This window comes from Pristiophorus japonicus, chromosome 8, assembly GCF_044704955.1.
Source record: "Pristiophorus japonicus isolate sPriJap1 chromosome 8, sPriJap1.hap1, whole genome shotgun sequence".
Taxonomy (NCBI): Eukaryota; Metazoa; Chordata; class Chondrichthyes; family Pristiophoridae; genus Pristiophorus; species Pristiophorus japonicus.
This window is the reverse complement of record NC_091984.1, coordinates 154,560,374-154,588,357: the sequence shown is the minus strand read 5'-3', so window position 1 is coordinate 154,588,357 and position 27,984 is coordinate 154,560,374. Positions and strand designations below refer to the sequence as shown.

General features: G+C 55.0%; 1 protein-coding gene across 1 annotated transcript; it reads right to left on the bottom strand.

Annotated features, from left to right (window-relative positions):
- Positions 1 to 10,019: 10,019 nt before the first annotated feature.
- On the bottom strand, positions 10,020 to 25,896 carry LOC139269200 (mucin-22-like). The gene is made up of 9 exons (XM_070888292.1): positions 24,908 to 25,896; positions 24,393 to 24,445; positions 24,033 to 24,351; positions 22,300 to 22,985; positions 15,004 to 15,088; positions 13,352 to 13,767; positions 12,754 to 13,037; positions 10,958 to 12,267; positions 10,020 to 10,293 (listed from the first exon to the last, which is right to left on the bottom strand). The coding sequence occupies exons 1-9, from the start codon at positions 25,894 to 25,896 to the stop codon at positions 10,020 to 10,022; spliced, it is 4,416 nt and encodes a 1,471-aa protein (XP_070744393.1).
- Between the last annotated feature and the right edge of the window lie 2,088 nt (positions 25,897 to 27,984).

The following is a 27,984-nucleotide window of genomic DNA, read 5'->3' as shown; positions in this document are numbered from 1 at the left end:
ACTTGCGCTCGTAGAACCTGTTTACAGATGTGATCAATCTCCGGGACTGGTGACGAGCTTCAAGCTCCCAGATTACGGTTTGGCTTCTCTCGAGGGTTGATCCTAGGTACTTGCTGCCTAGCGTCTCACTGCATAGGGTCTCGCAGCCTAGGGTCTCGCTGCCCACGCTCGCGCTGCTGGTGTCTCGGGTCTTACGGTATCGCTGCCTAGGGCCTCGCTACCTTGGGTCTCGAACCAAGGTTCTCGGTCCTCGTGTCTCGGGTCCTAGGGTTTCACTTCCTAGGGTTTCGCTGCCTTGGGTCTCGGATCCTCGGATCCCGCTGCCGAGGCTCTCACTTCTCAGGGTCTCTCTGCCCAGTGTTTCGCTGCCCAGGGTCCCGCTGCGCAGGGTCTTGCTGCCCAGGGTCTCGTTGCCCAGTGTCTAGCTGCCTAGGGTCTCACTGCTTAAGGTCTCAGGTCCTAGGCTCTCGCTGCCCAGGGTCTCTCTGCCCAGAGAATCGCCGCCCAAGGACTCGCTGCCCTGGGTATTGCTGCCGAGACACTTGCTGCCTCGGATCTCCCTACCATGGTCTCGCTGACGAAGGGCACACTGCCTAGAGTCCCACAGCAGAGGGTTTCGCTTCCGAGCGATTCGCTGCCCAGGGTCGCAATGCCCAGTGTCTCACTGGCTATGGTCTCGCTGCCCAGGGTCTCGCTGCCGAGTGTCTCATGTCCTAGCGTCGCATTGGCTAGGGTCTAAAGTCCTATGGTCTCACTGCCCAGGGCCTCGCTGCACAGGTTCTCACTGCCCTAGTGTCTCGCTGCCCAGCCTCTCGCCGCCTAGGATCTCCCTGTCCATAGAAAAATAGGTGCAGGAGCAGGCCATTCAGCCCTTCTAGCCTGCACCGCCATTCAATGAGTTCATGGCTGAACATGAAACTTCAGTACCCCCTTCCTGCTTTCTCGCCATAACCCTTGATCCCCCGAGTAGTAAGGACTTCATCTAACTCCCTTTTGAATATATTTAGTGAATTGGCCTCAACTACTTTCTGTGGTAGAGAATTCCACAGGTTCACCACTCTCTGGGTGAAGAAGTTTCTCCTCATCTCGGTCCTAAATGGCTTACCCCTTATCCTCAGACTGTGACCCCTGGTTCTGGACTTCCCCAACATTGGGAACATTCTTTCTGCATCTAACCTGTCTAAACCCGTCAGAATTTTAAACGTTTCTATGAGGTCCCCTCTCATTCTTCTGAACTCCAGTGAATACAATCCCAATTGATCCAATCTTTCTTGATAGGTCAGTCCCGCCATCCCGGGAATCAGTCTGGTGAACCTTCGCTGCACTCCCTCAATAGCAAGAATGTCCTTCCTCAAGTTAGGAGACCAAAACTGTACACAATACTCCAGGTGTGGCCTCACCAAGGCCCTGTACAACTGTAGCAACACCTCCCTGCCCCTGTATTCAAATCCCCTCGCTATGAAGGCCAACACGCCATTTGCTTTCTTAACCGCCTGCTGTACCTGCATGCCAACCTTCAATGACTGATGTACCATGACACCCAGGTCTCGTTGCACCTTCCCTTTTCCTAATCTGTCACCATTCAGATAATAGTCTGTCTCTCTGTTTTTACCACCAAAGTGGATAACCTCACATTTATCCACATTATACTTCATCTGCCATGCATTTGCCCACTCACCTAACCTATCCAAGTCACTCTGCCGCCTAATAGCATCCTCCTCGCAGCTCACACTGCCACCCAACTTAGTATCATCCGCAAATTTGGAGATACTGCATTTAATCCCCTCGTCTAAATCATTAATGTACAATGTAAACAGCTGGGGCCCCAGCACAGAACCTTGCGGCACTCCACTAGTCACTGCCTGCCATTCTGAAAAGTACCCGTTTACTCCTACTCTTTGCTTCCTGTCTGACAACCAGTTCTCAATCCACGTCAGCACACTACCCCCAATCCCATGTGCTTTAACTTTGCACATTAATCTCTTGTGTGGGACCTTGTCGAAAGCCTTCTGAAAGTCCAAATATACCACATCAACTGGTTCTCCCTTGTCCACTTTACTGGAAACATCCTCAAAAAATTCCAGAAGATTTGTCAAGCATGATTTCCCTTTCACAAATCCATGCTGACTTGGACCTATCATGTCACCATTTTCCAGATGCACTGCTATGACATCCTTAATAATTGATTCCATCACTTTACCCACTACTGAGGTCAGGCTGACCGGTCTATAATTCCCTGTTTTCTCTCTCCCTCCTTTTTTAAAAAGTGGGGTTACATTGGCTACCCTCCACTCCATAGGAACTGATCCAGAGTCAATGGAATGTTGGAAAATGACTGTCAATGCATCCGCTATTTCCAAGGCCACCTCCTTAAGTACTCTAGGATGCAGTCCATCAGGCCCTGGGGATTTATCGGCCTTCAATCCCATCAATTTCCCCAACACAATTTCCCGACTAATAAAGATTTCCCTCAGTTCCTCTTCCTTACTAGACCCTCTGACCCCTTTTATATCCGGAAGGTTGTTTGTATCCTCCTTAGTGAATACCGAACCAAAGTACTTGTTCAATTGATCCGCCATTTCTTTGCTCCCCGTTATGACTTCCCCTGATTCTGACTGCAGGGGACCTACTTTTGTCTTCACCAACCTTTTTCTCTTTACATACCTATAGAAACTTTTGCAATCCGCCTTAATGTTCCCTGCAAGCTTCTTCTCGTACTCCATTTTCCCTGTCCTAATCAAACCCTTTGTCCTCCTCTGCTGAGTTCTAAATTTCTCCCAGTCCCCAGGTTCGCTGCTATTTCTGGCCAATTTGTATGCCACTTCCTTGGCTTTAATACTATCCCTGATTTCCCTAGATAGCCACGGTTGAGCCACCTTCCCCTTTTTATTTTTACGCCAGACAGGAATGTACAATTGTTGTACTTCATCCATGCGGTCTCTAAATGTCTGCGATTGCCCATCCACAGTCAACCCCCTAAGTATCATTCGCCAATCTATCCTAGCCAATTCACGCCTCATACCTTCAAAGTTACCCTTCTTTAAGTTCTGGACCATGGTCTCTGAAATTACTGTTTCATTCTCCATCCTAATGCAGAATTCCACCATATTATGGTCACTCTTCCCCAAGGGGCCTCGCACAATGAGATTGCTAATTAATCCTCTCTCATTACACAACACCCAGTCTAAGATGGCCTCCCCCCTAGTTGGTTCCTCAACATATTGGTCTAGAAAACCATCCCTTATGCACTCCAGGAAATCCTCCTCCACCGTATTGCTTCCAGTTTGGCTAGCCCAATCTATGTGCATATTAAAGTCACCCATTATAACTGCTGCACCTTTATTGCATGCACCCCTAATTTCCTGTTTGATGCCCTCCCCAACATCCCTATTACTGCTTGGAGGTCTGTACACAACTCCTACTAACGTTTTTTGCCCTTTGGTGTTCTGCAGCTCTACCCATATAAATTCCACATCATCCAAGCTAATGTCTTTCCTAACTATTGCATTAATCTCCTCTTTAACCAGCAACGCTACCCCACCTCCTTTTCCTTTTATTCTATCCTTCCTGAATGTTGAATACCCCTGAATGTTGAGTTCCCAGCCCTGATCATCCTGGAGCCACGTCTCCGTAATCCCAATCACATCATATTTGTTAACATCTATTTGCACAATTAATTCATCCACCTTATTGCGGATACTCCTTGCATTAAGACACAAAGCCTTCAGGCTTGTTTTATTAACACCCTTTGTCCTTTTAGAATTTTGCTGTACAGTGGCCCTTTTTGTTCTTTGCCTTGGGTTTCTCTGCCCTCCACTTTTCCTCATCTCCTTTCTGTCTTTTGCTTTTGGCTCCTTTTTGTTTCCCTCTGTCTCCCTGCATTGGTTCCCATCCCCCTGCCATATTAGTTTAAATCCTCCCCAACAGCACTAGCAAACACTCCCCCTAGGACATTGGTTCCAGTCCTGCCCAGGTGCAGACCGTCCGGTTTGTACTGGTCCCACCTCCCCCAGAACCGGTCCCAATGCCCCAGGAATTTGAATCCCTCCCTGCTGCACCACTGCTCAAGCCACGTATTCATCTGCGCTATCCTGCGATTCCTACTCTGACTATCACGTGGCACTGGTAGCAATCCCGAGATTACTACTTTTGAGGTCCTACTTTTTAATTTAGCTCCTAGCTCCTTAAATTCGTTTCGTAGGACCTCATCCCTTTTTTTGCCTATGTCGTTAGTACCAATGTGCACCACGACAACTGGCTGTTCTCCCTCCCATTTCAGAATGTCCTGCACCCGCTCCGAGACATCCTTGACCCTTGCACCAGGGAGGCAACATACCATCCTGGAGTCTCGGTTGCGGCCGCAGAAACGCCTATCTATTCCCCTCACAATTGAATCCCCTATCACTATCGCTCTCCCACTCTTTTTCTTGCCCTCCTGTGCAGCAGAGCCAGCCACGGTGCCATGAACTTGGCTGCTGCTGCCCTCCCCTGATGAGTCATTCCCCTCAACAGTACCCAAAGCGGTGTATCTGTTTTGCAGGGGGATGACCGCAGGGGACCCCTGCACTACCTTCCTTGCTCTACTCTTCCTGCTGGTCTTCCATTCCCTATCTGGCTGTGGACCCTTTCCCTGCGGTAAGACCAACTCACAACACGTGATACTCACGTCATTCTCAGCATCATGGATGCTCCAGAGTAAATCCACCCTCAGCTCCAATTCCGTAACGCGGACCGTCAGGTTCTCGCTGTCGTGTGTATCGCTGCCCAGGGGCTAGCTGCCCAGGGTATCGCTCTCTTGGGTCTCGCTGCCCAGGGTCTTGCTGCCCAGCATATCACTCCATAGGGTCTCGCTGCCCAGGGGCTCGCTGCCCAGCGTCTCGTGGCCAAGTGTCTTGCTGCCTCGGGTCTCAGGTCCTCGTACTCGCTGCCTTGTGCCTCGCTGCCCAGGATCTCGCTTCCCACGGTCTCGTTGCCTAGGGTCTTGCTGACCAGTGTCTCGGGTCCATGTGTCTCGCTGCACAGGACCACGTTGCCCAGCCTCTCACTTCCCAGGGTCTCGGTGCCAAGCCTCTCGCTGACTAGGGTCTCCCTGTCCAGATACTCGCTGCCAAGGGTCTCGCTGCCTTGGTTCTCGCTGCCCAGGTTCTCGGTCCCGAGGGTCTCGCTGCCCAGGGTCTCGCTGCCCAGGGTCTCGCTGCTTAGCGTCTCGCTGCACAGGGTCTCGTTGGCTAGGGTCTCGCTGCCCAGTGTCTTGCTGCCTAGGATCTCACTGCCGAATGTCTCATGTCCGAGTGTCTCATTGCCGAGGGTCTCAGGTGCTTGCGTTTGCTGCCCAGTGGCTCGCTGCCCAGGGGCTCGTTGCCCACGGTATCGCTCCCTATGGTCTCGCTGCCCAGGGTCTCACTACCCAGGGTCTTGCTGCAAAGGGTCACGCTGCCCCCGATCGCGCTGTTTAGTGTCTCGCTGCTAAGGGTTTTGCTGCCTAGGGTCTCGCTGCCCAGTGTCTCGCTGCCGAGGGTCTCGCTGTTCAAGTTCTCGTTGCACAACATCTCGCTGGCCAAGGTCTCGGAACCTAGGTTTTGCTGCCTGGTGACTCACTGCCCAAGGTCTTGCTGTCGATGTTTTTTCTGCCTAGGATATCCCTGCCTAGGCTCTCGCTGCCTGGGCTCTCGCTGCCTAAGATGTCGGGTCCTGGTGACTCACTTCCCAGGGCCTCGTTGTCCAGTCGTTCACTGCCCAGGGACTCGCTGCCAAACCTCTCGCTGCCGAGAGTCACGGTTCGGAGCGTCTCGCTGCCCAAGTTCTCGCTGCCCAACATCTCGCTGCCGAGAGTCACATTGCCCACTTTTTTGCTGCCTAGAGTCTCGCTGCCCAAGTTCTCGGTGACTAGCATCTCCCTGCCTAGGTTCTCGCTGCCTGGGGCCCCACTGCCTAGGGTCTCGGGTCCTATGGACTTGCTTCCTAGCGACTCTCTGCCCAGGGTCTCCCTGTCCAGGTTCTCGCTGGCCAGGGTCTCGGTTCCAAAGGCCTCGCAGCCAAAGGACTCGCTGCCAAGCCTCTCGCTGCCTAGAGATTACCTGTCCAGGTACTCACTGCGCAGGGTCTCAGTTGCGAGGGCCTCATTGCCCAGGTACTCGCTGCCAAGCCTCTTGCTGCCAATGGTCTCCCTGTCCAGTTTCTCGCTGCGCAGGGTCTCGCTGCCCGAGATCTCGCTGCCTAATGTCTCACAGCCTAGGGTCTCGCTTCATGGGGTCTCGCTGCCCGTGGTCTCGCTGCCTTGGGTCTCGCTGCTCAGGCTCTCGCTGCCTCGGATCTCCCTACCTATCGTCACGCTGCCTAGGTTCTCATTGTGTACGGTCTTCTTGCCCGTGGTCACGCTGCCCGATGTCTCGCTGCCCAGGCTCTCACTGCCTCGGATCTCCCTACCGAGTGTACCGCTGCCAAAGTGTCGCTTCCTAGGGATACGCTGCCCATGGTCTCTCTGCCCAGCATCTTGCTGCTTAATGTCTCGCTGCCCAGGGTCTCACTGCCCAGTGTCTCGCTGCTGAGGTCTTGCTGCCCAGGGTCTCACTGCCTACGGTCTCGCTGCCCAGGGTCTCGCTGCCCAGTGTCTTGCTGCCTGGGGTTTTGCTGCCGAGGTTCTCGTGTCCTAGCGTCTCATTGCCTAGGGTCTCAGTTCCTAGCGTCTCGCTGCCCAGGGTTTCGCTGCGTAGGGTATCCCTGTCCAGGTTCTCGCTGTCTTTTGTCTCGTTGCACAGGGGTTCATTGCCCAGGGTCTCGCTGCCCTGGATCTCGTTGCCCTGGATCTCGCTGCTTAGTGTCTCGCTACCTAGGGATTTGCTGCCCAGGCTCTCGCTGCCTCGGGTCTCGCTGACCAAGTTCTCGCTGCCCAACATCTCGCTGCCCAAAGTCTCGCTACCTCGGATTTTGCTGCCCAGCATTTCACTGCCCAGGGACTCGCTGCCAAGCCTCTCGCTGCCGAGCGTCTCAGTTTGGAGGGTCTCGCTGCCCAAGTTCTCACTGCCCAATATCTCGCTGCCTAGAGTCTCACTGCCCAGGGTGTTGCTGCCTAGGGTCTCGCTACCCAGTGTCTCGCTGCCCAGGGTCTCTCTGCACAAGTTCTTGCTGCCTAGGATCTCCCTGCCTAGGCTCTCGCTGCCTGGGTCCTAGCTGCCTCGGGTCTCGGTACTAGGGAGTTGCTTCCCAGTGATTCTCTGCCCTGTGTCTCGCTGCCCAGGGTCTCGCAGCCCAGTATCTCGCTGCCCAGGATCTTGCGGCCTAGTGTCTCACTGCCCAGGGTCTCGCTGCCCAGCGTCTCGCTGCCCAGAGTCTTGCGGCCTAGTGTCTTGCTGCCTAGGGTCTCGCTGTCCAGGGTCTCGGTTCCTCGGGCTTCGATGTCCAGGATCTCGTTGCACAGCCTTTGACTGCCCAGGAATCTCTGCCAATCCTCTCGCTGCCTCGGATCTCCATGTCCAGGTTCTAGCTGCACAGGCTCTCGGTTCAGAGGGCGTCACTGCCTAGCGCCTTGCTGCCCAGGGTCTCGATGCCCAGGGTCTCTGTTCATAGCATCTCGTTGCCTTGCGTCTCAAAGCCTAGTGTCTTGGATCCTTGGGTTTCACTGCCTAGGATCTCACTTCCAAAGGTCTCAGGTCCGAACGACTCGCTACCCTGGTTCTCGCTGCACACGGTCTCGCTGCTCGAGATCTCGTTGCCTAGGATCTCCCTACTAGGGTCTCACTGCCTATGTCGCATTGACTCGGGTCTCCCTGCCCGTGGTCTCGCTGCCCGGGGTCTCGCTGCACAGGGACACGCCGCCCAGAGTCTGTCTGTCCAGGGTATTGCTGCCAAGGGTTTTGCTGCCTAAGGCCTCGTGTCATGGCATCTCATTGCCTAGGGTCTCAGGTTCTAACGCATCGCTGCCCAGGGGCTCGCTGTCCGGTTTCTGGTTGCGTAGGGTCCCCCTGTCCAGGTTCTTGCAGTCTTGTGTCTCGCTGACCAGCGTTTCGTTGCCCAACGTTTCGCTGCCCTGGGTCTCGCTGCCCCGGATCTCACTGCTTAGTGTCTCGCTGCCTTGGGTATCGCTGTCCAGGGTCTCGCTGCCTAGTGCCTCGCTGACCAAGTTCTCGCTGGCCAACATCTCGCTGCCCAAGGTCTCGCAACATAGGGTTTTGCTGCCTAGGATCTCACTGCCCAGGTCTCGCTGCCCAGGGTTTTTCTGCCGAGGATCTACCTGCCTAGGCTCTCGTTGCCTGGGGCCTTGCTGCCGAAGATGTCGGGTCTTAATGACTCGCTTCCCAGGGCCTCGTTGCCCAGCCTTTCAATGGCCAGGAACTCGCTGCCAAGCCTCTCGCTGCCGAGTATCTCGTTTCGGCGGGTCTCGCTACCTAAGTTCTCGCTGCCCAATACCTCGCTGCCTAGAGTCTCACTGCCCAGGCTTTTGCTGCTAATGGTCTCGCTGCCCAGGATATCGCTGCCCAAGATCTCGCTGTCTAGGAGCTTCCTGCATAGGCACTAGTTGCCTGGGGCCTCGTAGCCTAAGGTCTCGGCCCTAGGGACTGGCTTCCCAGCGCTTTTTTGCCCAGGATCTCGCAGCCAAGGGTCTCGCTGCCAAGGGTCTCGCTGCCCAGGGTCACGCTTCCCAGATCCCGCGGTCTAGGGTCTCGTGGCATAGTGTCTCCCTGCCTAGGATCTCGGTGCCCACGGTCTCGGGACCTAGGGTCTCCATGTCCAGGTTGTAGCTGCCCAGGGTCGCATTGACTCGGGTCTCGGGTCCCAGATTGCCGTACATAGGATCTCGCTGCCCAGGCTCTCTTTGCCTCAGGTCTCGCTGCCTAGGGGCTCGCTGCCTAGGGTCTCGCTGCGTTGAGTCTCAGGGCCTAGGATTTTGGATCCGAGGATTTCGCTGCCTAGGACTTCGCTTCCAAGGGTCTCAGGTCCGTGCGTCTCGCTGCCCAGGGTCTCGCTTCCCAGGGACACTCTGCCGAGGGTCTCTCTGCTCAGGGTCTTGCTGCTTAGAGTCTCGCTGCCCAGTGTCTCACTGCCCAGTGTCTCGCTGCCGTGGTCTATATGCCCAGGGTCTCACAGCCTAGGGTCCCGCTGCCCAAAGTCTCGCTGCCCAGAGACTTGCGGCCTAGTGTCTTGCTGCCTAGGGTCTCGCTGTCCAGGGTCTCGGTTCCTCGGGCTTCGATGTCCAGGATCTCGTTGCACAGCCTTTGACTGCCCAGGGACTCTCTGCCAATCCTCTCGCTGCCTCGGATCTCCATGTCCAGGTTCTAGCTGCACAGGCTCTCGGTTCAGAGGGCGTCACTGCCTAGCGCCTTGCTGCCCAGGGTCTCGATGCCCAGGGTCTCTGTTCATAGCATCTCGTTGCCTTGCGTCTCACAGCCTAGTGTCTTGGATCCTTGGGTTTCACTGCCTAGGATCTCACTTCCAAAGGTCTCAGGTCCGAACGACTCGCTACCCTGGTTCTCGCTGCACACGGCCTCGCTGCTCGAGATCTCGTTGCCTAGCATCTCCCTACTAGGGTCTCACTGCCTATGTCGCATTGACTCGGGTCTCCCTGCCCGTGGTCTCGCTGCCCGGGGTCTCGCTGCACAGGGACACGCCGCCCAGAGTCTCTCTGTCCAGGGTATTGCTGCCAAGGGTTTTTCTGCCTAAGGCCTCGTGTCCTGGCATCTCATTGCCTAGGGTCTCAGGTTCTAGCGTATCGCTGCCCAGGGGCTCGCTGTCCGGTTTCTGGTTGCGTAGGGTCCCCCTGTCCAGGTTCTTGCAGTCTTGTGTCTCGCTGACCAGCGTTTCGTTGCCCAACGTCTCGCTGCCCTGGGTCTCGCTGCCCCGGATCTCACTGCTTAGTGTCTCGCTGCCTTGGGTATCGCTGTCCAGGGTCGCGCTGCCTAGTGCCTCGCTGACCAAGTTCTCGCTGGCCAACATCTCGCTGCCCAAGGTCTCGCAACATAGGGTTTTGCTGCCTAGGATCTCACTGCCCAGGTCTCGCTGCCCAGGGTTTTTCTGCCGAGTATCTACCTGCCTAGGCTCTCGTTGCCTGGGCCCTCGCTGCCGAAGATGTCGGGTCTTAATGACTCGCTTCCCAGGGCCTCGTTGCCCAGCCTTTCCATGCCCAGGAACTCGCTGCCAAGCCTCTCGCTGCCGAGAATCTCGTTTCGGCGGGTCTCGCTGCCCAAGCTCTCGCTGCCCAATACCTCGCTGCCTAGAGTCTCACTGCCCAGGCTTTTGCTGCTAATGGTCTCGCTGCCCAGGATATCGCTGCCCAAGATCTCGCTGTCTAGGATCTTCCTGCATAGGCTCTAGTTGCCTGGGGCCTCGTCGCCTAAGGTCTCGGCCCTAGGGACTGGCTTCCCAGCGACTATCTGCCCAGGATCTCGCAACGAAGGGTCTCGCTGCCAAGGGTCTCGCTGCCCAGGGTCACGCTTCCCAGATCCCGCGGTCTAGGGTCTCGTGGCATAGTGTCTCCCTGCCTAGGATCTCGCTGCCCACGGTCTCGGGACCTAGGGTCTCCATGTCCAGGTTCTAGCTGCCCAGGGTCGGATTGACTCGGGTCTCGGGTCCCAGATGGCCGTACCTAGGATCTTGCTGCCCAGGCTCTCTTTGCCTCAGGTCTCGCTGCCTAGGGGCTCGCTGCCTGGGGTCTCGCTGCGTTGAGTCTCAGGGCCTAGGATTTTGGATCCGAGGGTTTCGCTGCCTAGGACTTCGCTTCCAAGGGTCTCAGATCCGTGCGTCTCGCTGCCCAGGGTCTCGCTTCCCAGGGACACTCTGCCGAGGGTCTGTCTGCTCAGGGTCTTGCTGCTTAGAGTCTCGCTGCCCAGTGTCTCACTGCCCAGTGTCTCGCTGCCGTGGTCTATATGCCCAGGGTCTCACAGCCTAGGGTCCCGCTGCCCAGGTTCTCGCTGCCCATGTCTTGCTACCTAGGATTTTGCTGCCGAGGACCTTGTGTCCTAACGTCTCATTGCCTAGGGTCTCAGGTCCTAGCGTCTCGCTGCCCCGGGGCTCGCTGCCCAGGGTTTCGCTGCCTAGGGTCTCCCTGTCCAGTTTGTCGCTGTCTTGTCTCGCGCTGCCCAGGGTTTCGTTGCCCAGGCTTTCGCTGCCCTGGGTCTCGCTGCCCAGGATCTCACTGCTTATCGTCTCTCTGCCGAGGGCTTTGCTGCCTAGGGATTCTCTGCCCAAGTTCTCGCTGCCCACCATCTCGCTGCCCAAGGTCTCGCTGCCTAGGATCTCCGTGCCTCGGCTGTCGCTGCCTGGGGCCTCGCTGCCTAGGATGTCGGGTCCTGGGGACTCGCTTCCCAGGGCCTCGTTGCCCAGCCTCTCGCTGTCCAGAGTCTCACTGCCTAAGTTCTCGCTGCCCAGCATCTCGCTGCCTCGAGTCTCACTGGCTAGGGATTTGCTGTCTAAGATCTCTCTGCCAAGGGTCTCGCTACCCAAGTTCTCTCTTCCCAAGTTCTCGCTGCCTATGATCTCCCTGCCTAGGCTCTCGCTGCCTGGGACCTCGTTGCCTGGGGTCGCGGATCCTAGGGACTTGCTTCCCAGCGACTCTCTGTGCGGCGTCTCGCTGCCTAGTGTCTTGCTCCCTAGACTCTCGCTGCCGAGGCCCTCGCTGCCCAGGGGATCGCTGCCCAGGATCTCATTGCCTAGGGTCTCCCTGTCCACGTTCTCGCTGTCTTGTGTCTCGCTGCCCAGGTGTTCGTTGCCCAGGGTCTCACTGCCCTGGGTCGCGCTGTCCCTGATCTCGCTGCTTAGTGTCTCGCTGCCTAGCGTTTTGCTGCCGAGGGTCTCGCTGCCCAGGGTTTCGCTGCCTAGCGTCTCGCTGACCAAGTTCTCGCTGCCCAACATCTCGCTGCCCAAGGTCTCGTAACCTCGGGTTTTGCTGCCGAGGGTCTCACTGCCCAAGGTCTCGCTGTCTAGGGTTTTGCTGCCTCGGAACTCCCTACCTAGACTCTCGCCGCCTGGGGCATCGCTGCCCAAAATGTCGGATCCTGGTGACTCATTTCCCAAGGCATCGTTGTCCAGCCCTTTACTGCCCAGGGGCTCGCTGCCAAGCTTCTCGCTGCCGAGAATCTCGATTCGGATGGTCTCGCTGGCCAAGTTCTCGCTGCGCAATATCTCGCTGCCTCGAGTCTCACTGCCCAGGGTTTTCTTGCCAAGGGTCTCGCTGCCCAGGGTCTCGCTGCCCAAGTTCTCGCTGCTAGGATCTCCCAGAGTAGGCCCTCGCTGCCGAGTGTCTCGGTTCCGAGGGACTTGCTTCCCAGCGACTCTCTGCACAGGATCTCGATGCCCAGGATCTTTCTGCCAAGGGTTTCGCTGCCCAGTGTCTCGCTACCCAGTGTCTCGCGGCCTAGTGTCTTGCTGCCCAATGTCTTACGGTCTAGTGTCTCGCTGCCCAGTGTCTCGCTGCCCAGAGTCTCGCTGCCCAGCATTTGACTGCCCAGGGACTCGCAGCCAATCCTCTCGCTGCCTACTGTCTCCCTGTCCAAGTTCTCGCTGCCTAGTGTCTCGCTGCCTTAGGTCTAGTTGCCCGGTGTCTCATTGACAAGTGTCTCGGTTCCTACGGTGGCCCCACCTAGTGTCTCGCTGCCCAGGCTCCCTTTGCCTCACGTCTCGCTGCCCAGCGGCTTGCTGCCTAGGGTCTCGTTGCCCAGGGTCTCGCTGCCCAGGGTCTCGATGCCCAGGGTCTCAGTTCCCTGGGGCATCGCTCCCTCGGGTCCCGTTGCGCAAGGTCTAGCTCTCCAGGGTCTCAGTTACCAGGGTCTCACTGCCCAAGGTCTCGCTGCCCAGGTTATCGTGGACTAGTGTCTCACTGCCTTGTGTCTCGCTGCGCAGGGTCTCGGGTTCTAGGTCCTCGCTGCCTCGTTGGACGCTGCAAAGCCTCTCGCTGCCTAGCTTCTCCCTGTCCAGGTTCTCACTGCCTAGCGTCTCGGTTCCAAGGCCCTCGCTGCCCAGGGTGTCGATGCGCAACATCTCGCTGCCCAAGGTCTCGCTGCCGAAGATCTCCCTGCCTAGGCTCTCGTTGCCTGGGGCCTGGCTGCCTAGGATGTCGGTCAGAGGTAATCGCTTCCCAGGGCTTCGTTGCGCAGACTTTCACTGCCCAAGGACTCGCTGCCAAGCCTCTCCATGCCAACAGCCTCGGTTCTGATGGTATTGCTGTCCAGGTTGTCACTGCCCAAGTTCTCGCTGCCCAGCATCTCGCTGCCTAGAGTCTCACTGCCGAGGCTTTTGCTGTCTAGGGTCTATCTGCCCAGTGCCCCACTGTCCAAGTTTTCATTGCCCAATATCACGCTGCCTAGGATCTCCCTGCCTCAGCTCTCGCTGCCTGGGGCATCGTTGCCTAGTGTCTCAGTACCTAGGGACTGGCTTCCCAGCGACTCTCTGTCCAGTATCTCGCTACCTAGTGTCTCGCTGCCTAGGGTCTCGCTGCCCAGGCTCTCGCTGCCCAGGGTCTCGCATCCCAGGGTCTCGCGACAGAGATTCTCGCTGCCCAGGATCTTGCTACCCAGCTTTTCACTGTCAAGGCTCTTGCTCCCTCGGGTCTCACTGCCCAGAATTTCGCTGCCCAAGGTCTCGCTGCCTAGGCTCTCGCTGCGTCGGGTCTTACTGCCCAGGGTCTCGCAGCCGAGGGTCTCGCTGCCAAGTATCTTTCTGCCCAGCGTCTCGTGTGCTAGGGCATCGCTGCCCAGGTTCTTGTTGCCCAGTTTTTCGCAGCCCAGGGACACGATCCCATTCCTCTCGCTGCCTCGCGTCTCCCTGTCCATTTTCTTGCTGCACAGGGTCTCGCTGCCGGAGATCTAGCTGCCCAGGATCTCACTGACTCGGGTCTAGGATCCTCGGGTGGCCCTGCCTAGGGACTCGTTGCCCAGGCTCTCGTTGCCTCTGGTCTCGCTGCCCTGGCTCTCTTTGCCTCGGGTCTCGCTGCCAACGGGCTCGCTGCCTAGGGTCTCGCTGTCCAGTGTCTCGCTGCCTCAGATCTATTTGCCTCGGCTCTCGCTGCCCAGGGTCTCGCTGCCAAGGATCTCATTGCCCAGTGTCTAACTGCCTCGGGTCTCGCTGTCTAGTGTCTCGCTGCCTACGGTCTCACTGCCTAGGTCTCGTTGCGCAGTGTCTCGCTGCCCAGGGTCTCAGTGCCTAGGAGCTCGCTGCCCAGGGTCTCGGTGCCGAGCGTTACGCTGCCCTGGGTCTCGCTGCCTCTGGTGCAGTTGCCCTGGGTCTAGCTGCCCAGGGTCAAGCTGCCCAGGGTCTCCGTGCCTAGGGTCTCGCTCCCAGGGTCTCGTTGCCTCGATTTTCGCTGCCTTGGGTCTCGCTCTCTAGCGTCTCACTGCTAAGGGTCGAGTTGCCAATGCTCTCGTTGCCCAGGGTCTCATTGCACAGGTTCTCTCTGCCTAGGGATTCGCTGCCCACGGTCTCGGTGCATAGGATCTCGCTGACCAGGTTCTGGCTGCCCAGGAACTCACTGCCCAGGGTATCTGGTCCAACGATCTCGCTTCCCCGTTTCTTGCTGCCTCGATCTTGCTGCCAATGGTTTCGCTGCCCAGTGTCTTTCTGCTGAGGAGCTCGCTACTCAGGGTCTCGCTGCCGAGGGTGTTACTGCTCATGCTCTCACAACCCAGAGTCTCGCGGCCCAGGGTATTGCTGCCTAGTGTCTCTCTGCATGGGTCTCGCTGCCGAGTGACTGGTTGCCGAGTGTCTCGTTGCTTCGGGTCTCGCTGCCCATGGTCTCGCTGCCGAGGGTTTCGTTGCGTAGCGTCTCACTGCCCAGGGTCTCACTGCCTAGGGTCTCACTGCCAGGGTCTCGCTGCCTCGGGTCTCACTGCCTAGGTTCTTACTGCCCAGGGACACGCTGCCGGGATCTCGCTGACAAAGGTCTCGCTGCCTTGGATCTCGGTGCCTAGTTTCTCATTGCCTAGGATTTCGAGTCCTAATAACTCGCTGCCCAGGGTGTCGGTGAGGCGTCGGAGTGTCCAGGAGAGGCGATAGTTCTAGGGTCGGAGCGGCAGCGGCCTACGAAGGGCCCAGAATCGGTGAGGCGTCGGAGAGTCCAGGAGAGGCGGGATTTCTGAGGTCAGAGCTTCAGCGGTCACAAAGGCTGCAGGGGGGTGACAGAAAAGAAGTAGAAAGAAATAGAAAGGTGACGTCACAGCCAAGCGGGTAAGTGATTGGCTGGTGATTGGTAATTAGTTTTACTTTTTCTTTTCTCTATCAGTAAGTAACCTTGAGCATTGATGTTGCCACTTTAAGTTTATCTAGGGGCTAAGTCATGGCAGGACTGCTCGGACACGTGTTATGCTCCTGCTGTACTTTGTGGGAAGTCAGGGACGCTTCCAGTGTCCCTGACGACAACGTGTGCAGGAAGTTTATCCAGCTGCAGCTCCTGACGCTGCATTGTATCACTGGAGCTGTGGGTGAATTCACTCTGGAGCATGCACGATGCTGAGAATGATGTGAATAGCGCATTTAGTGAGTTGTTCTTACCGCAGCTGAAGCGTCCACAGCCAGTTAGGGAATGGAAGACCAACAGGAAGAGTAGTGCAAGGAAGGTAATGCAGGTGTCCCCTGTGGTCATCCCCCTACAAAACAGATACACCGCTTTGAGCACTGTTGAGGGGGATGAATCATCAGGCGAGGTCAGCAGCAGCCAAGTTCATGGCAGCGTGGCAGGCACTGCTGCACAGGAGGGCAGGAAAACGAGAGGGGAGAGCGGTAGTAATAATGGAGTCAATTGTAAGGGGAATAGATAGGCGTTTCTGCGGCCGCAATTGAGATTCCCGGATGCTCTGCTCCCTCCCCGGTGCAAGGGTGAAGGATGATTCTGAGCAAGCGCACAACATTCTGAAAAGGGAGGGTGAACAGCCAGTTATCGTGGTGCGTATAGGTACCAAAGATATAGGTAAAAAACGGATGAGGTACTATGAGACGAAATTAGGGAGCTTGGATTTAAATTAAAAAGCAGCACATCAAAATTAGTAATGTCAGGATTGTTTTCAGTGCCCGTGGTAGTCAGAATAGCAATCGCAGGATACCTCAGATGAACACGTGGCTTGAGCAGTAGTGCGGAAAAGAGGGATTCAAATTCCAGGGACATTGGAACCGGGTCTGGGGGAGGTTGGACCAGTACAAACCGGACGGTCTGAACCTGGGCAGGAATAGAACCTCTGTCCCAAGGGGTGTCTTTGTTTGTGCTGTTGGGGAGGAGTTAAACTAATGTGGCAGGGGGATGGGAACCTATCCAGGGAGATGGAGTGAAATGAAAGGAAGAAATTGGCAAAAGATAGAAAGGAGAATAGTAAAAGTGGGGAGCAGGCATTCCCAAGGCAAAAAACAAAAAGGGCCACATTGCAGCCAAATTCTAAAGGGGCAAGGTGTGTTAAAAAGGCAAGCCTGAAGGCCCTGTGCCTCAATGCGAGGAATATTCGGAATAAGGTGGACGATTTAACTGCAGATATCAGTTAATGGATACGATGTAATTGGCATCACAGAGACGTGGCTCCAGGGTGACCAAGGCTGAGAACTCAACATCCAGTGGTATTCAGCATTTAGGACGGATAGACAGAGAGGAAAAGGAGGTGGGGTGGCGTTGCTAGTCAAAGAAGACATTAATGCAATAGTAAGGAAGGACATTGGCTTGGATAATGTGGAATCGATATGGTTGTTGTATGGAATACCAAAGGGCTGAAGCCGCTAGTGGGAGTTGTGAACAGGGCACAAAACAGTAGTAGTGAGGTTGGGGAAAGCATAAATCAAGAAATAAGGGAGTTGTGTGAAAAAGGTGCAGCAGTTAACATGGGCGATTTTAATTTACATATAGATTGGGTTAACCAAACTGGTAGCAATGCGGTAGAGGAGGATTTCATGGAGTGTATTAAGGATGGTTTTCTTGACCAATATGTGGAGGAACCGACTAGAGAGCTGGCCATCCCAGGCTGGGTGATGTGTAATGAAAAGGGACAATTAGCAATCTTGTTGTGCGAGGCCCCTTAGTGAATAGTGAGCATAATATGATAGAATTCTTTAATGAGATTGAGAGTGACACAGTTAATTCAGAAACTAGGGTCCTAAACTTAAGGAAAGCTAACTTCGAAGGCATGAGGCGTGAATTGGCGAGAATAGACTGGCAAATCATACTTAATGGGGTGACGGTGTATAGGCAATGGCAAAAATTTACAGATAACATGGATGAATTCAATAGTTGTCCACCCTGTCTAGAGTAAAAATAATACAGGGAAGGTCGCTCAACCGTGTCTAGCAAGGGAAATTAATGATAATCCAAGGAAGAGGCATACAAATTGGCCAGAAAAAGTCGCAAACCAGAGGTCTGGGAGAAATTTAGAATTCAGCAGAGGAGGACAAAAGGTTTAATTAGGAGGGGGAAAATAGAGTACGAGAAGGAGCTTGCCGCGAACATAAAAAACTGACTGCAAAAGCATCTATAGATATGTGAAGAAAAAAAGATTGGTGAAAACAAACGTAGTTCCCTTGCAGTCGGACTCAAGTGAATTAATAATGGGGAACAAAGAAATGGCAGACCAATTGAACAAATATTTTGAATCTGTCTTCACAAAGGAAGACACAAATCACATTCCGGATGTACTAGGGGACAAAGGGTCTCGTGAGAAGGAGGAACTGAAGGATATCCTTATTTGGTGGGAAATTCTACTGGTAGGAAATTGATGGGATTGAAGGCCGATAAATCCCCAGGACCTGATTGTCTGCATACTGATTATTTAAGGAGCTGGCCCGAGAAATAGTGGATGCATTGATAATCATTTTCCAACAGTCGATCGACCATGGATCAGTTCCAATGAAATGGAGGGTAGCTAATGTAACACCACAATTTAAAAAAGGAGGGAAAGAGAAAACGGGTAGTGAAAGACCGGTTACCCTATCATCAGTAGTGGGAAAATGTTGGAATCTATTATGAGGGATGAAATAGCAACGCATTTGTTAAGCAGTGATAGTATCGGTCCAAGTCAGCATGGATTTATGAAAGGGAAATCATGCTTGAACAATCTTCTAGATTTTTTGAGGATGGAACTGGGAGAGTCGACAAGGGAAAACCAGTGGATGTGGTGTATTTGGACTTTCAAAAGGCCTTTGACAAGGTACCACATAAGAGATTGCTGTACAACATCAAGCCACATGGTATTGGGGGAAATGTACTGGCGTGGATGGAGAATTGGTTGGCAGGCAGGAAGCAGAGAGTCGGGATAAACGAGTCGTTTTCAGAATTGGAGGCAGTCATTAATGGAGTACCGCAGGGCTCAGTGCTGGGTCCCCAACTCTTCACAATAAACATTAATGATTTGGATGAAGGAGTTGAGGGTAATATCTCCTAGTTTACAGATGACACTAAACTGGGTGGCGGTGTGAGCTGTGAGGAGGATGTGAGAGTCTGCAGGGTGGTTTGGACGGATTAGGAGAATGCCAAATACATGGCAGATGCACGATAATGTGGATAAATGTGAGGTTGTTCACATTGGTGGAAAAACACGAAGGCAGAATATTATCTGAATGGCGACAGATTAGGAAAAGGGGTGGTGCAACGTGATCTGGGTGTCATGGTTCAACAGTCATTGAAAGTTGGCATGCAGGTACAGCAGGCGGTGACGAAGGCAAATGGCATAGTGGCCTTCATAGCTAGCAGATTTGAGTATAGGAGCAGGGAGGTCTTACTGCAATTGTATAGGGCGTTGATGAGGCCTCACCTGGAATAATGTGTTCAGTTTGGTCTCCTAATCTGAGGAAGGACGTTCTTGCTATTGAGAGAGTGCAGTGAAGGTTCACCTTACTGATTCCAGGGATGGCTGGACTGACATTTGAGGAGAGACTGGATCAACTGGGCCTTAATCCACTGAAGTTTAGAAGGATGAGAGGGGTACTCGTGGAAATTTATCAGATTCTGACGGGATGGGACAGGTTAGATGTGGGAAGAATGTTCCCGATGTTGGGGAAGTCCAGAACCAGGGGACACAGTCTTAGGTTCAGGGGTAGGCCATTTAGGACTGAGATGAGGAAAATCCTCTTCACTCAGAGAGTTGTTACCTTGTGGGAATGCGTGCCGCAAAGCGTCGTTGATGCCAGTTCATTGGAAATGTTCAAGAGGGAGTTAGATGTGACCCTTACGGCTAAAGGGATCAAGGGGTGTGGGGAGAAAGTGGGAAAGGGGTACTGAGGTGAATGATCAGCCATGATCATTTTGAATAGTGGTGCAGGCTCGAAGGGCCGAATGGCCAACTCCTGCACCTATTTTATATGTTTCTATGTTTCTATGTACAGACCACCAAACAGTAGTAGTGAGGTTGGTGACAGCATCAACCTAGAAATAAGGGATGTGTGCACTAAAGGTACAGCAGTTATCATGGGCGACATTAATCTGCACATTGATTGGACTAACCAAACTGGTAACAATGCGGTGGAGGAGGATTTCCTGGAGTGTAATTGGGATGGTTTTCTGGACCAATGTGTCGAGGAACTAACCGGTGACCTGGGCATCCTAGACTGGGTGATGTGTATTGAGAAGGGAGTAATGAGCAATCTTGTTCTGTGGGGCCCCTTGAGCAAGTGTGACCATAATATGGTAGAATTCTTATTAAGATGAAGAGTGACACAGTTAATTCGGAAACTAGGATCCTGAAATTAAGGAGAGGTAACTTTGACGGTATGAGGCATGAATTGGCTTGGATAGACTGGCAAAGGACACTTAAAGGTTTGACGGTGGATAAACAATGATAAACGTTTGACGATCACATGGATGAACTTCAACAATTGTAGATCCCTGTCTGGAGTAAAAATAACATAGGGACGGTGGATCAACCATGGCTACCAAGGGAAATCAAGGATAGTGAAACCAAGGAGGAGGCATATAAATTGACTAGAATAAGCAACAAACCTGAGGACTGGGAGAAATTTAAAATTCAACAGAAGAAGACTAAGGGTTTAATTAAGAACGGAAAAATAGAGTACGAAAGGAAGCTTGCAGGGAACATAAAAACTGACTGCAAAAGCTTCTATAAATATGTGAAGAGAAAAGGATTAGTGAGGGCAAACATAGGCCCCTTGCTGTCGGACTCTGGTGAATTTATAATGGGGAACAAAGAAATCGCAAACCAATTGAATAATAATTTGGTTCTGCATTCACGAAGGACGACACACATAACCTACAGAATGCATTAGGGGACAGTAGGTCTCGTGGGAGGAAGCACTGAAGTATATTCTTATCAACCGGGAAATTGTGCTTGGGAAATTGCTGTGATTGAAGGCCGAAAAATCCCTGGGACCTGATAGTTTGCATCCCAGAGTACATAAGGAAGTGGCCCTAGAAATAGTGGATGCATTCATGATCATTTTCCAACAGTCTGTTGAATCTGGATCAGTTCCTATGGACTGGAGGGTTGCTAATGTAAACAACATTTAAAAAAAGGAGGGAGAGAGAAAATGGGTAATTATAGACCGGTTATCCTGACATCAGTAGTGGGGAAAATGTTAGAATCAATCATTAAGAATGAAATAGCAGCGCATTTGGACAGCGGTGACAGGATTGAACCAAGTCAGCATGGTATTATGAAACGGAAATCATGCTTGACGAATCTTCTGGAATTTTTTGAGGATGTAACTAACAGATTGGACAAGGAAGAACCAGTGGATGTGGTTTATTTGGACTTTCAAAAGGCTTTTAACAAGGTCCCGCAAAAGAGGTTGGTGTGCAAATTCAAAGCACATGTTATTGGGGTAATGTCCTGAAGTGGATACAGAACTGGTTGGCAGACAGGAAGCAGAGAGTCAGGATAAACGGATTATTTTCAGAAAGGCAGGCAGTGACTAGTGGAGTGCCGTAAGACTCAGTGCTGGGACCTCAGCTCTTTATAATATAGATTTACGATTTAGATGAATGAATTGAGTGTAAAATCTCCAAGTTGGCAGATGACACTGAACTAGGTGGCGGTGTGAGCTGCGAGGAGGACGCAAAGAGGCTGGAGGTTGAATTGGACAGGTTAGGTGAGTGGGCAAATGCATTGCAGATGCAGTTGTGATGTGGATAAATGTGAGGTTATTCATTTTGGTGGCAATAACACGAAGGCAGAATATTATCTGAATGGCGGCAGGTTAGCAAAAGGGGAGGTGCAACGAGACCTGGGTGTCATGGTTCATCAGTCACTAAAAGTGGGCATGCAAGTACAGAAGGTGGTGAAGAAGGCAAATAGTATGTCGGCCTTCAAAGCTAGGGGATTTGAGTGCAGGAGCACGGAGGTCTTACTGCAGTTGTACAGGGCCTTAGTGAGGCCTACCTGGAATATTGTGTTCCGTTTTGGTCTCCTAATCTGAGGAAGGACGTTCTTGCTATTGAGGGAGTGCAGCAAATCTTCACCAGACTGCTTGCAGGGATGGCTGGTCTATTATATGAGGAGAGACTGGATCAACTGGCCCTTTATTCACTGGAGTTTAGAAGGATGAGAGGGTATCTCATAGAAACGTATAAGATTCTGACGGGACTGGACAGGTTAGATGCGAGAAGAATGTTCCCTATGTTGGGGAAGTCCAGAACCAGGGGACAAAGTCTTCGGATAAGGGGTAAGCCATTTCGGACTGAGATGAGGAGAAACTTCTTCACTCAGAGAGTTGTTAACCTATGGAATTCCCTGCTGCAGAGCGTTGTTGATGCCAGTTCATTGGATATGTTCAAGAGGGAGTTTGATATGGCCCTTACGGCTAAGGGGATCAAGAGGTATGGAGAGAAAGCAGTAAAGGATTACTGAGGGAATTATCAGCCATGATCTTTTTGAATGCGGTGCAGGCTCGAAGGGCCGAATGGCCTAATCTTGCAACTATTTTCTGTGTTTCTATGTTTCTGTGATCTCGCTGACCAGGGTCCCACGGCCTAGGGTGTCACTGCCTCGGGTTTCTGGTCCTAAAGTTTAGGTGCCGAGGGTGTCGCTGCCTAGGAACTCACTGCCGAGGCTCTCACAGCCTCGGGTCTCTGGTACTAGGGACTCTCTTTCCAGGGTCTCTCTGCCCTGCGTCTCAATGCCGAGGGTCTCGCTGCCTATGATCTCGCTGCCTGGGGTCACGCTGACCAGTGTCTTGCTGCCGAGGGTCTCGGGTCCTAGGGTCTCATTACCCAGGGTCTCGCTGCCCAATTTCTCGCTGCTCAGGGTTTTGCTGCCTAGGGTCCCGCTACCGAGGGTCTCTTATCGCTGCATCGGGTCTCGTTGCCCAGGGTCTGGATGCCTGGCGTCTCGCTGCCCAGCTTCTCGCTGCCTTGGGTCTCACAGACTCGGGTCCTGTTGCCCAAGGTCTAGCTGCCTAAGGCCTCGGATCCTCGGGTCTCAATGCGTAGGGATTCCCTGCCTTGGTGCTCGCTGCCCAGGGTCTCACTGCCGAGGGATCCGCTGCCTAGGCTCTTGATGCTTAGGGTCTCGCTGCCCAGGCTCTCGTTGGCTAGTGGCTCTCTGCCCAGGGTCTCGCTGCCGAGAGTATCGCTGCCTCGGGAATTGATGATTAGAGTCTCGCTGCTCAGTATCTCGCTTCCTAGGGTCTCAGTTCCGTGCATCCTATTGCGTAGGTTCTCGATGCTTGTGTCTCGTGTCCTAGGGTCTCGCTGCCCACGGTCTACGCTGCCCAGGGTCTCGCTGCCTAGGGTCTCACTCACTATCATCTCGCGTCCTAGTGTCTCACTTCCGAGGGTCTCGCTGCCTCGTGTCTTGGGTTCTAGGAACTCGCTGCCCAGGGTCTCGCTGCCGAGGGTCTCGCTGCCGAGTGTCTTGAAGCCTAGGGCCTCACTGACTACGGTCTCGCTGCCTAGGGTTTCGCTGCCTATAGTCTTGCTGCCGTGGGTCTCGCTGCCGATGGTCTCGCTGGTTAGTGTCTCGGGTCTTAGGAACCTGCAGCCCAGGCTCTCACTGCATAGGGTCTCGCAGCACAGGTTATCGCTGCCTAGAGTCTCGCTGCCCAGAGTCACGCTGCCTAGCGTCTCGACTCCCAGTGTCTCGCTGCGCAGGGTCTCGCAGCATAAGGTCTCATTGCCTAGGGTCTCGAGTCCTAATGACTCGCTGCCCAGGGTCTCCCTGCCCAGGGTCTTGATGCCTAGGGTCTCATTGCCTTGGGTCTCGGGTCCTCGGGTCTAGCTTATCAGGCTCTCGCTGCCGATGTCTCACTGCCCAGGGTATCCCTGCCCTGTGTCTCGCTGCCTAGAGTTTAGCTGCCTGGTGTCTCGCTTCCCAGGTTCTCACTCCCTATGGTCTTGCGGCACAATGTCTCGCTGCCTCCGGTCTCGCTGCCTAGGGTCAAACTGGCAAGAATATGGCTGCCTAGCGTTACGGGTTCTGGGGTCATGCTGCCCGCGTTTCGCTGCCAAGGTTTTCACTGCCCAATGTCTCACTGACTAGGGTCTCACTGCCTAGGATCTTGCTGCCGAGGGTCATGGTGCCCAATGTCTCGCTGCCTAGTGTCTCGCTCCCAGGGTCTCGCTGTCGAATGTTTCGTCTCTCAGTGTCTCGCTGCAGAGGCTCTTGGCTTCTAGGTTCTCAGGTCTGAGGGTCTCGCTGCAAAGGGTCACGCTGCCCATGCTCTCGCTGCCTAGTGCGTCGCTTGCAAAGTTCTCATTTCACATGGTCTCGCTGCCCAGGTTCTCACTGACCAGGATCTCGCTTGCTAGGGCCTCAAGTCGGAGCATCTCGCTGCCTATTGTCTCGATGCATAGGGTCTCGCTGACTGGGGTCTCAGGTCCTGGTGTCTCGCTGCCTAGATTCTCGCTGCCCTGGGTCTCGCTGCCTAGGGTCTCGCTCCCTGGGTTCTTGGTCTTTGGGTCTCGCAGCCGAGTGTCTCGCTGCCCAATGTATCGCTGTCTCGGGTCTCGCTTCCGAGTGTCTCGCGGCCTAGTGTCTCGCTTTCTAGGGTCTCGCTGCACATTGTCTCGCTGCCGAGCGTGTTGATGTCTAGGGTCTGGCTGAACATTGTCTCTCTGCCAAGGGTCTCACTGCCCAACGTCTCGCTGTCCAGTGTCTCGCTGCCAAATGTCCCTCTGCCCAGAGTCTCACTGCCTAGGGTCTCTGCTGCCTCGGGTCTGGCTGTCTATTGTTTCGCTGCCGTGGGTCTCACTGCCGATCGTCTCGCTCGCTAGCGTCTCGGGTCTTAGGGTCTTGCAGTCCAGGGTCTCATTTCCTAGGGTCACGCAGCCCAGGTTCTCGCTGCCTAGAGTCTCGCTGCCCAGAGTCACGCTGCAGAGGGTCCCGATTCCCAGTGTCTCGCTGCGCAGGGTCTCGCTGCCTAGGGTCTCATTGCCCAGGGTCTCGAGTCCTAATGACTCGCTGCCCAGGGTCTTGCTGCCTAGTTTCTCGTTGCCTAGGGTCTGGGGTCCTAGAGATCAGATTATCAGGCTCTCGCTGCCGAGGTCTCACTGCCCAGGTTGTCCCTGTCTAGTGTCTCGCTGCCGAGAGTCTCAATTGTGGTGCCTCGCTTCCCAGGTTCTCACTCCCGATGGACTTGCGTCCGAGTGTCTCGCTGCCGAGGGTCTCGCTGCCTCGTGTCTAACTGCCGAGAATCTGGCTGCCAAGCATTACAGGTCCGAGGGTCATGCAGCCCGCGTCTCGCTGCCAAGGGTCTCACTGTCCAATGTCTCACTGCCTAGAGTCTCGCAGCCTCGGGTCTCGTTGCCCAGGGTCTAGCTGCCTAAAGTGTCGCTGCCGAGAATCTTGCTGCCGAGGATCTCGCTGCCCAGCGTCATGCTGCCCAATGTCTCGCTGCCTAGAGTCTCACTCACAGGATCTCGCAGTCGAAGGTCTCGCCTCCCAGGATCTCGCTGCAGAGGCTCTTGGCTTCTAGGGTCTCAGGTCTGAGGGTCTCGCTGCACATGGTCTCGCTGCCCATGGTCTCGCTGCCCAGTGCATCGCTTCCAAAGTTCTCATTTCACATGGTTTCGCTGCCCAGGGTCTCACTGACCAGGGTCTCGCTTCCTAGGGTCTCAGGTCCGAGCAACTCGCTGCCGAATGCCTCGATGTCTAGGGTCTCGGTGCCTAGGGTATCGCTCCCTGGGTTTTTGGGTCTTTGGGTCTCGCAGCCGAGGGTCCCGCTGCCCAGTATCTCGCTGCCTAGGGCCTCGATGCCTAGCGTCTCACTGCCCAGTGTCACGCTGCATAGGGACTCGCTGTCGAGGATCTCGCTGCACATTGTCTCGCTGCTTAGGGTCTCACTGCCCAACGTCTCGCTGCCCTGCGTCTCGCTGCCAAATGTCTCACTGCCCAAAATCTCACTGCCTCGGGACTCGCTGACGCACGTCTCGCTGCCAATAGTCTCGCTGCTGTGTGTCTCACTTCCGATCGTCTCAGTGGCTAGTGTTTCGGGTCTTAGGATCTTGCAGCCCAGGGTCTCACTGCCTAGGGTCCCGCTGCCCAGTGTCTCGCTGCCTAGGGCCTCGATGCCTAGCGTCTCACTGCCCAGTGTCACGCTGCATAGCGTCTCGCTGTCGAGGTTCTCGCTGCACATTGTCTCGCTGCTTAGGGTCTCACTGCCCAACGTCTCGCTGCCCTGCGTCTCGCTGCCAAATGTCTCACTGCCCAAAATCTCCCTGCCTCGGGTCTCGCTGCCGCACGTCTCGCTGCCAATAGTCTCGCTGCTGTGTGTCTCACTTCCGATCGTCTCACTGGCTAGTGTTTCGGGTCTTAGGATCTTGCAGCCCTGGGTCTCACTGCCTAGGGTCTCGCAGCCCAGGGTCTCGCTGCCAAGAGTCTCGCTGCCCAGAGTCACGCTGACTCGGGTCTCGATTCCCAGTGTCTCGCTGCGCAGGGTCTCGCGGCCCAGGGTCTCATTGCCTCGGGTCTCGAGTCCTAATGACTCGCTGCCCAGGTTCTCCATGCCTATGGTCTTGCTGCACACGGTCTCGCTGCCTAGGGTCTCGCTGCCCATGGTATTGCTGCCGACGGTCTCATTGCCTAGGGCCTCGGGTCCTAGTGTTTAGCTTATCAGGCTCTCGCTGTGGAGCTCTCTCTGCCCAGAGTCTCCTTGCCAGTGTCTCGCTGCTGAGAGTCTTGTTGCCTGGTGTCTCGCTTCCCAGGTTCTCACTTCATATGGTCTTATGTCCGAGTGACTCGCTGCCTCGAATCCTGCTGCCGAGGGTCTAACTGCCGAGAATCTGGCTGCCTAGCGTTACGGGTCCAAGGGTCACGCTGCTCGCATCTCGCTGTCAAGTGTCTCACTGCCCAATGTCTCACTACCGAGGGTCTCGCTGCCTATGGTGTCGTTGCCCAGTGTCTAGCTGCCTAAAGTCTCACTGCCGAGGGTCTTGCTGCCTCGGATCTCGCTGCCCAGGGTTATGCTGCCCAATGTCTCGCTGCCTAGCGTCTCGCTCCCAGGGTCTCGCTGTCGAAGGTCTCGCCTCCCAGGGTCTCGCTGCAGAGGCTCTTGGCTTCTAGGGTCTCAGGTCTGAAGGTCACGCTGCACAGGATCTCGCTGTCCATGATCTCGCTGTTCAGTGCGTCGCTTCCAAAGTTCTCATTTCATATTGTCTCGGTCCCAAGCATCTCGCTGCCTAAGGTCTCACTGCCTCGTGTCACGATCCTTGTGTCTCGGGTCCTAGGGTCTCGTTGCCTAGGGTCTCGCTGGTTAGTGTGTCGCTGCTTAGGGTCTCGGGTCCTAGGTTCTCGCTGCACAGGGTCTCGCTTCCTAGTATCTCACTGCCTCGGGTCTTACAGCCCAAGGTCTCGCTGCCAAGGATCTCGGCTCCTTGTATCAGGCTCTCATTACCTGGGATCTCGCTGCCTAACGTCTTGCTGCTCAGGGTCTCACTGCCTGGGATGTCACTGACGAGAGTCACGCTGCCCAGGATCTCGCTGCCCAGGGTCTCACTGTCTACGGTCTCAATTCCTTATGGTCTCGCTGCCCGGGGTCTTGATGGACAGGGTCTCACTGCCTAGCGTCTTGGTTCCTAGCTTCTCGCTGCCTTGGCTCTCGCTCCCTCTGGACTCGCTGCCTTGTGTCGCGGGTCCTAGGATCTTGCTGCCTACTATCCATCTGCCCAATGTCTCGCTGCCCAGGGTCTTGCTGCCTCTGGTCTTGCTGCCTAGAGTCTCATGTTATAGGGACTCGCTTCCCACGGTCTCGCTGCCCAGGATCTCGGTACCCATGGTCTCGCTGCGCAGGGTCTCGCTGCCCAGGAACTTGCTGCCCAAGATCTCGCTGGCTCACATCTCCATGCCTAGGTTCTCGCTGCCTTGGGCCTCGCTGCCTCGGTTCTCCGGTCCTATGCACTTGCTTCCCAGCTACTCTCTGCCCAGGGTCTCCCTGCCCAGGGTCTCGCTGCCAAGGGTCTCGCTGCCTACCCTCTCGCTGCCCAGGGTCTCGTTGCCCATGGTCTCGCGGCCTAGTGTCTCACTGGCCAAGGTCTTGCGGCCTAGTGTCTCGCGGCCTAGGGCCTCACTGCCCAGAGTCTCGCTGCCCAGGGTCTCGCGGCCAAGTGTCTCACTGCCTAGGGTCTTGCTTCCCAGGGTCTCGGGTCCTAGGGTCTCACTGTTCAGGTTCTCGCTGTCAAGGGTCTCGCTACCTTACGTCTAGATGCCCAGGGACTCATTGACTAGGGTATCGGATCCGATGCTAGTCCTGCCTAGTGTCTCGCTACTTCGGCTCTCTTTGCCTCGGGTCTCGCTGCCCAGAGGCGCGGTTCCTAGGGTCCCGTTGCCCAGGGTCCTGGTACCCAGCTTCTCGCTGTCCAGGGTCGTGCTCCATCGGGTACCGTTGCCCAAAGTCGAGTTGCCCAGGGTCACGGTTACCAGGGTCTCACTGCCCAAGGTCTCGCTGCCCAGGGTCTCGCGGCCTAGTGTCTCGCTGCCAAGGGTCTCGCTGCCCAGGGTCTCGGGTTCTAGGGCCTCGCTGCCCAGCGACACGCTGCCAAGCCTCTCACTGCCTAGGGTTTTTCTGTCCATGTTCTCGTTGCCCAGTGTCTCGGATCCGAGGGCCAGGCTGCCCAGGAACTAGCTGCCAAGCCTCTCGCTGCCTAGG